This window comes from Scyliorhinus canicula, chromosome 18 (assembly GCF_902713615.1).
Source record: "Scyliorhinus canicula chromosome 18, sScyCan1.1, whole genome shotgun sequence".
NCBI classification, from domain to species: Eukaryota; Metazoa; Chordata; class Chondrichthyes; order Carcharhiniformes; family Scyliorhinidae; genus Scyliorhinus; species Scyliorhinus canicula.
Genome location: NC_052163.1, coordinates 39698877 through 39712913, shown reverse-complemented (window position 1 = coordinate 39712913; position 14037 = coordinate 39698877). Strand labels below are relative to the sequence as shown.

The window sequence follows — 14037 nt, the reverse complement described above, 5'->3', positions numbered from 1 at the left end:
GTAGTGACACACGAGTTAGACTAGATTTTTTTCCTGTATAGCATTTCCTTGGTATCTATTCAGGTCATCAATTCAGAAACATCCAAAGTCTCTGACTCTAACTCTGAGTTAGAGACTTTTTCAGTGGCCCCGTGGAGCAGGGGAATTGCCCAGCAGAAAATTAAACTTCCTGGGTAATTCCCATCTGATCAGTGTGTCGGGACCTTTGAGGAGTCCCAACACATATCATGGGGGGATAGGTCCAGTCCCCGACGATCTGGAGACTGGAAGATCTAGGCCGATGCCAAGGACCACACCTTGAAAACAGACATTTAAGCAATGTGCTGGATGTGGACTGGTGCCTGCAAAACTACTCAGCACAGAGTCAATGTTTCTAGTAGAGAGAAAAATGTGCAAACAAAAAGTGCAGAATACCGATCAAATAAAAGTCATTGTACACATTAAGCCTAATTTTACAATTTACAATGCTGAACCCTGATGTGTTACATTCCTCAGATAATAATTTCAGCGTCCCAACTGGAGTGACAACACCAAAAATGACAAAACCAGAAAGAAAATGATTGTGGTGTATTTTGAACAAACTCAGCCAGGACGTTATTTAAACGCTAGGAGGAACAAAACAGAAGCAATTTTTCCATTGCAGGAAAAGCAAGAGATTTCAAATTCCCCTTAACGTTACGTTATTGTTTATCCATTGAAATAGATTGCCTACATATTCTGATCTCTATTGCTTGGAAATTTTCACTTCTGCTTCCCATTTTAAATATTTAAATGAGGACTCAAGTACTCTTTCCGAAATAACAGCTACATGGTGATAAATGGGCCTTAGCTTCTTGAGAGTACATTTGAGCGATGTTCAGCTACAATTCAAATTGCATTTTTGTTTACAGTTACACGATGGAATGAGTTGAAAGGAGTTTCAACGAAACTTCCAAAGGATTCAGAGCAAAACCTTAAGGTTCGAGAGGGCACTTGATGCTCTCAAACACATTCCACTGATGTGTGCCAGTGAGTGACTGAGTGGGTGCGAGAGTGGGAGTGACGGAGTGGGTGGGTTGCGGGAGTGAGTGACGGATTGGATGTAGGTGAGGGAGTGAGTGTCAGAGTGGGCGCAAGTGTTGGCGTGAATGACTGAGTGAGTGGGGTGTGGGAGTGAGCGACGGAGTGGATGCGGGCAAGGGAGTGAGTGACAGTGTGGGCACGAGTATTGGAGTGGGTGACTGAGTGGGTGTGGGAGTGAGTGAGTGAGTGAGTGTGAGCGCGAGTCTGCCTTAATGCCAAATCTCATTTTCCTCAATCACTCTAACCGCCACACACCCTCACACCCACATACACTGACCCTCCAACTTGCTGGTAATTTTTCTTGCGTACTCTTTTTTTTTTTACACTCAACAATTTATTGCTCCGACTTTGTTTTACATTTGTTCCGCAATTGTTTCTTTCCTTACGACCTCAACTTTTTCTGAAATTCAGTTTATTGTTTTGCCGAACCTTGTGCTGGATTCTCCGCACCACGATGCCGAAAACGCGTTCGGCGACGGGGCGGAGAATCCGTCTTCGCGCACGAAATCGGAACCGGCGGCAGTTTCACATTTCCCCGCCCACTGAAAATCGGCATTCTCGTGGAGTGCACCACGCCGAGTATCTACCGCCTCAGGCCATTGCCTGAGGCCCGCCCCCGCGATGCTCCGTCCCCGACTGGCCGAATTCTCAACGGCGTGGTTCTAACATGGTCTCACCTTCTGTGATACTTGCATGGCAGCTGCGGACTCTGTCTGGGCCGCCACAATCAGGGGAGGGATGACCGGTGGGCAGGGGGTGCTTCATTCTGGACTGGGGCTATATGTCTGGGCGGTCCGGGGCGGGTAAGCGGTCAATGCGGGGCACTGTTTCGACAGTCCAGATCCGTGGGCTGAGTCCGCCATGGAGCAGGGTGCAGGCATTGGAGGCCGCCGCCATGTGCATGTGCGACCTCTGACCCGGAAGTGCAGGCAGCTAGAGCTTCGAGCTCTATAACAGCTGCCTGCTAGCCCGCTGCAAGACGGTGAATCTGTGGCCTTTTGACGCCAGTTTTCCTGGCGTATAAGACCACAGTTTTCACGACGACGTGGGGACATAGTCCCAAAAACAGACAATCCAGCCCCTTATCTTGCTCATCAACCCTTAAGCAAAAATAATATGCAAATATGGCCCCCGGAGTGAAAAGGCTGGACATGCCCGATTTAAAACATTTATTTGCACTGGATCAATTGATCTGTGGGCAACATAAAAGGGAATCCAAAGTATTTTATAGTGATATAAATTGTAAAAGGCCAATCAAAGAAAGGTTGCGCTGACTAGGGGGCCGAATAATAAATCTTCTTGCAGAGCAGAGGAATTGCTGAGATAATAAGTGAGTAGTTTGCTTCTAGTTCCGTTAAAGAAGAGAACTGCTGTAATGTCACAGTAATCGTAGAAAACAAGAAACTTTGGTAGGATTAAGATAAGTAAAAATACAATGCTCAAAGCAGAAAAGTCACCTGGTCTGAAGGTTGTTGAGGGAAATATGGATGGAAATTATTACACAATCATTACTTGGCATAAGATAGCACAATGACTATGATACTGGAATAATAATCCAGAAGCCTGGACTAATGATCCGGAGACATGGGCTCAATTCCCAACATGACAGCTGGGAAATTGAAATTTAGCTAATTAGGAAAAACCTGGTAGAATACAAAGCTGGTTATCAGCAATGGTGACCATCGAACGACTGGATTGCTGTAAAAACACAACTCAACAGAGTTCAGAGGAAATCTGCTGTTTTTGCACGGTCTGACCTATATGTGACCGAAGATCCATTGCAATGTGGTTGACTCATAACAATCCCCTGAAAAAGCCTTGCAGTTGTATTTAAGAAAATGGTTCACCAACACCTTCTCGAGGTCAATTCGGAAAGAGCCATAATACCTGACTTCCCAGCGATGCCCCACACAGTGAATGAATTTTTGAAAAACTTCCAATCCTCCTCAAGTATGGAGCAGTACCAGAGGGCTGGAAGAACGGTTAGTGTTACGCTTTTGTTCAAAACAGGAAAGAGTGATTAACTGAATATAGCAGTTATACTGTTGGAGGAGGTGCTGACAACAGGGGGGGTGGAGAGGGGGTTGGTGTCGCTGATTTATGGGGTGATTCTTGGAGAAGAGAAGGCATCGCTGGAGGGGATTAAGACAAAGTGGGAGGAAGAGTTGGGGGAGGGCATGGATGCAGGGTTGTGGTGTGAGATGCTCCAGAGGGTGAATGATTCAACTTTGTGCGCGAGGTTGGGTCTGATACAGCCGAAGGTGGTGTATTGGATTGGATTTGTTTATTGTCACGTGTACCGAGGTACAGTGAAAAGTATTTTTCTGCAAGCAGCTCAACAGATCATTCAGTACATGGAAGAAAAGGGAATTAAACAAAATTCAAGAAAATATATGAGAATACATAATAGGGCAACACAAGATATACAATGTAACTACATAAGCATTGGCATCGGTTGAAGCATACAGGGTGTAGTGTTAATGAGGTCAGTCAGGTACAGGGCGCACCTCACAAAGATGAGGGTGAGCCGACTCTTTGAGGGGTAGAAGATACTTGTGAGTGTTGTGGGGATGCCCCGCAAATCACGTTCATATGTTTTGGTTCTGTCCAAAACTGGGGGAGGTATTGGAGGGAGGTCTTCAGGGTCATCTCGAAGGTGGTGCATATGAAACTTGAACCGGGTCCCCTGGAAGCCATATTCGGGATATCGGATCGGCAGAGTTTGGAAGTAGGTGCGGAGGCAGATGTCTTAGCCTTCATCTCGTTGAACGCCCAAAGGTGGGTCCTGTTGGGGTGGAGATCAGCTTCCCCACCCTGTGACTCGGTGTGGCGGGGGGATCTGCTGGAGTTCTTAACACTCAAGAAAGTGAAGTTTGAGTTGAGGGGAAGGATGGAGGGGTCTACAATTCACGGGCTTTGTATATTATGCACTTTCAAGAATTGGATGACATCGAACATTGGACTGGCTTGGGGGGGGGGGGGGGGAGTTGGGGTTTTCACTGTGTATTTTGTTGGTGACTATGTATGGGGTGATGGTGGATTCCTGATTCTTTTTCTTGGATGTTTGTACTTAAGATGTTGAGGGTTGTTTGGGGGTTGGTGGGGGGGAAGGGATTGTTGGCCAAGAGATTGTCATTGTATTTGTTACCGTTGATTGTTGGTGGGTGTAAATTTGGATGAAAATGTGAAAAGGGACAAGAATAAAAATATATATTTTTTAAAACTGAAAATAGCAGCCTTCCATCAGTCATGGGGCACCTTTTTGAGATAATAATCAGGAAGAAATGTAACTGAAGCTTGGAGAAATATAGAAATATGGGTTAATAAACGTAAGTCAGCATAGATTTTTTTAAAGACATCGGGCGGGATTCTCCGACCCCCCCCCCCCCCCCCCCCCCCCCCCCCCCCGCCGGGCTGGAGAATCGCTCGGGGGGCGGCGTGATTCCCGCCCCCCCCGCCTGCTGCCAAATTCTCCGGCGCCGGGGTTTTGGAGGGGGCGGGTGCAGGCAGCAGCGCCCCGGCGATTCTCCGGCCCGCGATGGGCCAAACGACCGCCCGTTTTAGGCCGGTCCCGTCGGCGTAAATTAGACCTGGTACTTACCGGCGTGACCTGGCTCTTCAGGCGGCATCCGGGTTCCTCGGGAGGGGGAGGGGGGGGGGGGCGTGGGGGGATCTGGCCCCGGGGGTTGCCTCCAGGGTTGCCTGGCCCTCGATCGGGGCCCACAGATCTGCGGGCAGGACTGTACCATGGGGGCACTCTTTCCCTCTGCACCGGCTGCTGTGGACCTCCGCCAGGCCGGTGCGGGGACAAACCCCCCTGTGCATGCACTGGGATGGCGCCAGCACACGCTGGCGCTCCTGCGCATGCACCAACTTACGTCGGCCGGCGGAGGCCCTTCGGCGCCGTTTGGCTAGGCCGGCGCCAGCAGGGTTGGTGCCACGCCAAACGGCGTGGAAGGGGCCTGACGCTAACCCCACACCTTCCGGGCGGCCAGAAGCCGGAATGGTTCAGGCCACTCCTCGGGACCTGGTAGGGGAGAATCCCTCCCATCGTGTTTGACTAACGTGACCAAGTTCTTTCATGAAGTACTAGAGTGGGTGTATGAAGGCGAACATGTGAACTTTCAAAAGGTATTTGATGGAGTACCACTTAGTAGACATGTGAGCAAAACTGAAACCTAAAAGAGGATCCAGGGAGCAGTGGCAATGTTGATATGAAATTGGTCAAGGGATAGAAAGCAGAAAGGAGACAAACGGTCATTTTTCAGATTGAAGATAAATATGTTTCTCTCATAACCCCCATGAGAACCACGGGAAATCCATCATTGGTCTCCCCATGGGACCCCTGGAGCACGAGGTCCCCAGTTTGGGGGAGGACGTCATCCACTGGGGCTCGTTATGAGCTAAAATAAAAGCAGGCCCAAAACAGGAGCTGGTGTGGTTATTCCTCCCAGCTGTGATTGTACTGGGAGCGATATGCTGTGTTATGCAGACCTTTGTAAATAGTGTAAATAAATCAATGTTTGTTCACCACCAGTCTCTTCTGAGTTATTAAAGGGAGAATTGGATAAATACCGGAAAGAGAATAATTGTAGCGTATGTGGAAAGAACAGGGACTAATTGGAGAACCCTTCCAAGGGTCAGCACAGGCAACATGGATCATAAAGCCATCTCTCTGTTGCATCATTCTATGGTAGCACAGTGGAGCAGCACGGTAGCATAGTGGTTAGCACAGTTGCTTCACAGCACCAGGGTCCGAGTTTCGATTCCCGCTTGGGTCGCTGTCTGTGCGGAGTCTGCACATTCTCCCCGTGTCTGCGTGGGTTTCCTCCGGGTGATTTGGTTTCCTCCCACGGTCCAAAGATGTGCGGGTTAGGTGGATTGGCCATGCTAAATTGCCCTTAGCGTCCAAAAAGAAAAGGTTAGGTGGGGTTATTGGGTTTCAGGGATGGGGTGGAGGTGTGGGCTTGGGTAGGGTGCTCTTTCCACGGGCCGGTGCAGACTCGATAGGCCGAATGGCCTCCTTCTGCAGTGTAAATTCTATGATTCAATGATTCTTGGAAGATTTATCAGAAATGACTGACGCCATTTAGGGGAGTTTAATCAATTGGGTTTGACGTTTGTGAAAGTACAAATTGCACATGGTCTGAAAGTGGAACTGCTTTTGTCCCACCAATTTTCTTTACGTTTTGTTTAGCAAAAACATTGAAAACACAAAAAATAATTTGTCTGTTGAAGAAACTCAGCTGGACTAAAACTATTTCACACCATTCTGTTTGGCTGAGCCACATAGTAGGTGGGATTTCCCCACCACCCCGCCGTGTGATTTTCGGGATCTATCGGTCCTGCTATTGTCGACAGATTTGCTGCTGACTGCACCCCTCGTTATTGGGAAACCCATGCGCTGATATATCCCTCCCAGCAGGCCAGTGTGTACAGCATGAATGTACAAAATAACCACAAGCATTTACTCTGTTTACACAATCTGGGTGTCTTATTCTAAGAACTCTTTTAAAATTCATATCATAAGACCACAGAGTTCTGAATTGATACACTCAGACATTTAAATGAGCTCATGTAAATATCCAAGAAGGGGCTATCCAAGTTACCAGAATAAGTGAGCCGATTTGTGTAAATAAGACCATAAGTCGGAGGAGCAGAAGTAGGTCATTCAGCCCATCGAGTCTGCTCCACCGCTCATTGAGGGCAGGATTTATCGATCACGCCGTGTGTTCTTTGGCGGAAGAGGTGCCTGCATGAGACCGAAATTTCCCACCGGCGTGAACAGCCGGTAAATCCCGCCCTTCAATCATGACTGATCTGATGTGATAATCCTCAACTCCCACTTTCTCGTCTTATCACTATAACCCTCGATTCCCTTGCTGATTAAAAATCTGTTGATCTCAGCCGTGAACATATTTAATGACCCAACCTGTAGAGCCCTCTGCGGTACGGAGTTCCACAGATTCACTACCTTCTGAGAGAAGAAATACCTCCTCATCACTCTCTTAAATGAGCGACCCCTTATCCTGAGATTATTCCCTCTGGTCCTAGACTCTCCCACAAGGGGAAACAACCTGTCAGCATCTACCCTTCAAGCACCTTGAGGATCCTATATGTCTGAATAAGGTTGTCTCTCATTCTTTTAAACTCCAATGAGTGCAAGGCCTGCCTACTAAACCTCTCCACATAAGAAAATCCCTCCACACATGTGGTCAACCTAGTGAACCTTCTCTGGATTGTCTCCAATGCCAGTTTATCTTTCCTTAGATAAAGGGACCAAAGCTGCACGACTGCACAGTGGTTAGCACTGTTGCTTCACCACGCCAGGGAACTGGGTTCATTTCCCGGCTTGATTCATTGTCTGTGTGGGGTCTGCTCATCCTCCCAATGCCTGCGTGGGTTTCCTCCAGGTGCTCCGGTTTCCTCCCACAAGTCCCGAAAGACATGCTTGTTAGGTAATTTGGTCATTCTGAATTCTCCCTCAGTGTACCCGAACAGGCGCCAGGGGACTAGGGGATTTCCACAGTAACTTAATTGTAGTGTTAATGTAAGCCTACTCGTGACACTAATAAAGATATCATTATTATGTGCCTTGTATAATTTTAGCAAGACTTCCCTATTTTCAAACTCTGTTTCCTTTGAAATAAAGGCCAACATTGCATTTGCCTTCCCTATTATCTGCTGAACTTGCATGCTGACATTTTGTGCTTTATGCACGAAGACTCCCAAACCCTCTCTGCTACAGTTTTCCGCAGTCTTTCTTGATTTAACTAATATTCAGCTCCTTTAATCTTCCTACCAAAGTGTATAACTTTACATTTTCCTACATTATATTCCAACTGCCAAGTTTTTTGCCCATTCCTTAGCCTGTCTATATCCCTCTGTAGACTCTATGTGTCTCACCACTTGACTTTGCTTTGCGCATCCAAGTCATTGATATAAATTGTGAATAATTGTGGCCCCAGCACTGATCCATGTGGCATTTCATAGATACAGTTGCAATCCTGAAAATGTTCCTCTTATCTCCGTCTTCTATTAGTGAGCCAATCCTCTATCCATGCTAATGTACGATCCCCAACAACATGGGCTCTTATCATATTAAGTAGCCTTTTGTGCGGTATCTTATCGAACACTTTTTGGAAAGAAGGTTATGACAACTAATTTAAAGGAACCCTTAGTACAGGACTGTACCAGCAGCACCAGGGGTCATTACTTAAAATTTGTCAGAAGAATTTGTAGCTAAATATAATTATTTGGAAACATTACCAGAGATGAGTGAGTGTTTTTATTAAGTTCTGACTGTTTTGACTGATAGGAGGCTTTCAGGATTTTTGGTAAGGAAGGAAAATCCTTGGAATGCAGTTGAAGTGCAACCCAGCTGAATCTCAGGTGTTTATGGAGACTCTCTGTGTCTCTCCACAGATGGCGGATGGAAGGGAGCCAGGAGATGACGAAAGGCAATGACTTCCTGTGAGCCCTCCTCTAGGCCGTAAGTGACAGGCAGGATTTCCTCATTCTAGGTGACTGTAAGAGGAGACCTCCCAGCCTGACCAAAGTGGCTTGGCCGGAGGCTGTAGTGGAGGTGAGCAGCCCTGGGTCAGCCAGTGAACCTGGGTTCAGTGCTAAAAATGCCTCAAAGGTTTTCCAAGATCCGCGAGGGTGAGTGAGGCTCCATTATGGAGATGTACAAACACAGAACATTTATGGAAGGCCTATTGTCAGCGTATTGTAAGATTAGCGTATTGTCCTGTGCGCTGCCCAGAAGTGTGAGGCGGCATGTTGCACCAATGTCCCTCGGCATGGCACTCGAGGGATGGGGTGAGAAGTGTTAAACGTAGACTGGTTAGGATGCGGAAACCATTGTACAAACAGTGTAGCCTATAGAGTTCACGTAAGCCGAATATGTGAAGGTAAAATTCTACGGCAGATTCAAAATCACTACAATGTCGCACTTTAATGACTTGAGAAGAGGGCACACAATGCCAGGGAGAGAAGCAAGACTAGAGGCAGTGCGCCAAACCTGGCAATCCTCACAACCACAGAGGAAAAGGCGCTGGATTTGGCTGCCAATGACTGGAACTGGTCCATTGGTAGAAGAGAGATAGAAAGAAAGCCTGGGGTGATGAGACTGTAAGGGGCATTCTTTGCATGTGAAATAGAGATGTATAAAGAGGACAAAGGGGAGGGTTCATGATGTCTGGTATACTATTATGAATGAGGCATTGATGGTTTATGATTTTGAAGGCTCCCACGCATACAGGATTAACAAGTTGAATGTTGAAAGTTGTAAAATGCAAACAACGAGTAAGATATCACAATCCTTGCAGTGTTGCCAGTGCTGATGCACCCCAAAGTTTAAAGATGGCCTTAACCATCCCTATTGTTCCTTTGTACACAGGTGCTTAATGGGCAGTTCTTGCCACAAGTTCCAAGGGTCCCACACTAACCTCAAAGGAGGAAGAGGAAGCCTCTGAGGGAGCGGTGCCCCATCTGTAATCTACACCCAGCATAATCGCAGATACTAGCACCTCAGAAGTAAGGGAAGCACAAACTGATGAGGGAACATCACAGTCACGCATGCATGTCGGAGACTGGGATAGAGCAGGCCTATAGCAGTTAGAGGAGTTGTTGGAGGAGAACCGGATGCTGAGTTACAGTTGGATGATGAGCCTCTGGAATCGTTTGTAAAGTGGCAGATGCTGGACATCCAATGTGAGGTATGTGGAGATATGGCTGAGATACTGGAGAGGTTGGGGTAGTGCGCTATCGTCATGACTGTACAGAACATACAACTTCCTTCATTGACAGACTGTCCATAGAATCCCTGCAGAAGGATGCCAGTTGGCCCATCGTGTCTGAACGCGCCCTTTGAAAGGCCCCACCCCCACACCCCTAGCTCTAATCCTTGTGGCACTCCACTGGTTACTGCTCTAAGAGCACTGCGGGTGTACCTACAACACAGGGACTGCAGCAGTTCAAGGGTAATTAGGGGTGGGCAATAAATGTTGGCCTAGCTAGCAAGGCCCACATTGTGTAAGTGAATTTAAAAAGAATGAATGTTGCCCTGAACCTTTGGAAATTCTGCCGTGGCCACAAAGTCTCTGGCTCTTTCCATCTGATTTACGTTGTCAGCACTGAAGGCAATGAATTGCTTGGCACAGCGAGACATGGCATGCATAAAAATCTTAACGCAGTGTTGTGCTGCAGGCTGCGTTGCGCCACTCAGGTCTCCGCGCATGGCCTGAAATGACCCTGATGTGAAAATGTTGGATGACACTGTGACTTTCATCGATCGGATGGGCTGCCCCACACACACAGATGGATGCGATCTGTCTGGCATGACCATGTCACACACAGGTGTCACAGTGGCTCGCGGGAGGTGTAGTCTCCGCAGACACTGTCTCTCCACCATTTGCAAGTATGTCATTCAGACCCTACACATACATTTGGCAGGGTGTAGCCTCGGCCGGCAGCTCTGTTGATTCTGCAGCTCACTCTCAGCAGTCCATTGCTCCTCAGCAGGCTCGGCTTCTTTATCCACATTATGCGGCTCCTGCCCCTGTTCTGCTGGCCTCCTCCCTCCCTCCTTGGAGGTATCCCCAAGAGATTAGACTTTATCCATTTTGCACTCAGCAACATTGCTGCGGTGATGTTGAAATACAGTGTGAACCTATTTGTAGTGACTCTACTGATCAATACCTCTGACACCATCTAGGGATTCAAACACATCAAAGAAATGCCTGCCAACAGCCGCTCCTGCTAAACCCAGGCCTAAACCCACCTCCAGCCATTAAATCTGCCCTTCTCACTAACAATGAAAAAAAAAACAAGGGAGGGAATTCGCCAGCTATTGGGATTCTCTTTTCCCGCCGGCAGCTCCCGCCCACCGATTTCCAGGAGGCGTGAGGGTGACTTCGATGGGAAATCCCATTGTCAAGCGGTGGGAGTAGAGTACTCTGCCGCTAATAAATGGCGTGCCAGAGAAACAGCCAGCTAGAGGCGCAGAGCATCCAGCCCAGGGTTTCCACAAGGTGTGTTTCACGTACAGGCAAGCTAAAATGGCATTATGGACGTGCTATTGCAGTCAACTGGACTGATAATCAGCTTAAATGATTGCTAATTAGACTTAAGAATGGCAGGCTTGCTGCAGAGCCCGCCCGCATGGCCACTACATTATTGCTGGCGGCATTAGCTCACAACGTATGTTACACCTTTGTGAGACTACAGCAGCCTTGTTTACAGGAATCTACATCCAGGCCTGGAGTAGGTCTTGATCCCAGACCCTCGGATTCAGAGGCAGGGATCCAGGGTGGGATTCACTGTACCACAAGACCTCCTCTTGTCAGACAGAACGACTTTTTACAAAGTGCATTCCTCGATTAATGTAATGGCAAGACTGTGGTTTAATGGTAAACTGTTCTTACCTGGTGCTTTCATTTCATCTTGGATAAATGTTAGAAGATCCTTGCAAACATTGCAGTAAGGTACAGGCCACGTTAGAAGACTGTGGTAGATATTGTACGCTTTCTGAAGCAGTTTACATTCTGGAGGAAAATACGGAGTCTGCAAAACACCACAGAGCAGATTCAGTAAATGTGCAAAGGCCTTAAAATATTCTATCCAAACAGCGACGCCTCAATTAGAAAATTCTTGGAACTCCCTGAATATCTCATTAAATTTTTCAGAGTATAAAATTATTTATTCTTTGGTGTTTTCAAGCACTATCCAGTAACTGCCCCTTTTGAGATGCTCGTGAGTTTGGGACAGATCTACCTGTTGTTTTGCGGAGGTGAGAACAACGATCTATAGCATTTATGCCTCACTTCAATAGAAAAATGTGTCAAAAGCACACGCTGGTGTGAAGAGAAACTGGAAGCTGAGGCAAAGAAGGAAGTATGATCAAAGACTTGGCCAGAAAGGTGGGTTTTAAGGAGTGGTGTACAGAGCAGAAGGAGAGGCAGACAATTTAGGGCAGAGAATGAAAACTAAACAGTTGAGCGCACATCCACTAATGATGATGAGGAGGGATCAAGGACTGGATGCTCAAGGGCCAGAGAGAGTGGAAAGGAGTGCTCAGGGAGGTGGAAGGACTTTGAGAAGTTAGCGACAGGACTAGGTGAGACACGCAAAGCATTTTAAATTTGAAAGGTAGGAGACCTTAGCTGCAATTCTACAGCCCTTCACATCGTAGGGATGAGGTGGGCTGGGGGAATGGGAAGTGGTCAGTCAGTGGGAATTGGTCAGTCTGGGAGTTCAGGCGGTTGGAGGGGTGATCAGGTGGGTGGGGAGATGGTGGTCAGTTGCCGGGGGGGGGGGGGGATGTCGGGGCCAGGGTTGTGTGTGCAGTTGGAGTATGGAGTGAGTTGTCAGGAGTGAGGTGGGAAGTCGAGGACTGAGGAATAGTTGGGGGTGGGGGTGGGCGGTTCGGGATGTATTCAGGTTTCCTATTGGGGGGGTGGGTAGTGGATGGTCGAGGGGTCCAGCGGAGGATTGGGCATGGGGGAAGTTCTGTGTGGGCCAGAGGAAGTCAGTACTACAGTTACCCAGAAGTTATACAGAGAACATACAATGCAGAAGGAGGCCATTCGGCCAATCGGGTCTGCACCGACCCACTGAAGCCCTCACTTCCACCCTATCCCCCTAACCCAATAACCCCTCCTAACCTTTTTGGACACTAAGGGCAATTTAGCATGGCCAATCCACCTAACCTGCACGTTTTTGGACTGTGGGAGGAAACCGGAGCACCCGGAGGAAACCCACACAGACACGGGGAGAACGTGCAGACTCCTCACAGACAGTGACCCAGCTGGTAATTGAATCTGGTTAGAAGTGGTTTTTATTCTTCTAACCTTTCCTGGGCAACTATTGCTGTCAGACAGCTAAAACCATATCAACTTTTTCCTGTTAAAAGCCAAATTCAACAAAAAGTTAAAAATCACAATCACTCTTGAAAAATTGCAATTCTTTTATAAATCACTGCTGCAAAATAAATGTGATGGTGTAGCATCACACTGTCTGAACAATTACATTTTTCTATTACATACAGTATATATCTTTAGTACTTACCCGGAGAGTAGCAGAATAAAACATTAAAGCCAGTGGCACCAATAAGTCATACTGACACATTTCCTGCACCTGCAAAACATAATTCACACATGTAAGACATCATGTTGTCCTCAAAAGTGATTTATCATTTCTTCGCAAGGCAGTATAGAAACAAATGGTTCCGTTATACTCGTGAGTAAATTTATTGCCAATATTTCACCAGGATGAAATCTACTACGTAACTTGGTGTTTTTTTTTGTTTTACTTATTCAAAGGAAGTTGCATATTTTTTTTAGAAATATAAAGTACTGAAAGAGGGTGTTGTGTTCTGGTGCTTTGACACATTGTGTCTCAAACCAGCAGGATGCAGGTTTATGTCCAGTTTACCACATAATGGGAGGAGGACTTCCTTGGTTCATTAATAAGAATACACTCAAAATTTCACTACAACTGCAAAGAGGGGAAAATTTCCTCAAGGTCATTAACCTATTGGAGGAAAAATTAAGGAAGTCGTGGGGCCTTACTCAAGCAACCTTGATCACAATGTTTAAGTGATCGATGATAGAGATCAGTGAGCTGATTGCCCATTGACTCTCACCTGGGAGTGGTGGCTGATGAAAGAGGGGCAAAATGCTTGTGTAAAAAAGACTTGTGTACAGGATATCACAGGCATACACCAGTCAGGCTGAATGGCCTGTTCCGCTGCTAGGACTTTTCTATAATTGCAATTTAAACGATTATAGAGCAAAAATTGGATTGAAAAGTTAATATTTTGACCTTTACTCTTCTTTAAACTGGATGAGTTGGTCACGATTATTTGGCAACACTCCTCGGGACCTTTTGTTTTTTGAAAGCATAAATTCAGACAGTGGTATCATTTTACCAACTCCAGGACCTCTGATCTGTGATTTACGTGAGAGACCAGGT

The 14037-nt window shown here is 46.9% G+C and overlaps 1 protein-coding gene across 1 annotated transcript in view; it reads right to left on the bottom strand.

Moving 5' to 3' along the window:
- The window catches only part of pik3r5 (phosphoinositide-3-kinase, regulatory subunit 5), a 120471-nt gene that overhangs the window by 55453 nt on the left and 50981 nt on the right, over positions 1-14037 (bottom strand). Inside the window, exons 4-5 of the mRNA XM_038777263.1 lie at positions 13132-13200; positions 11490-11628 (exon numbers count right to left, since the gene is read on the bottom strand). Coding sequence (XP_038633191.1) covers positions 11490-11628; positions 13132-13200 — 208 coding nt within the window. The remainder of the gene's footprint in view (positions 1-11489; positions 11629-13131; positions 13201-14037) is intronic.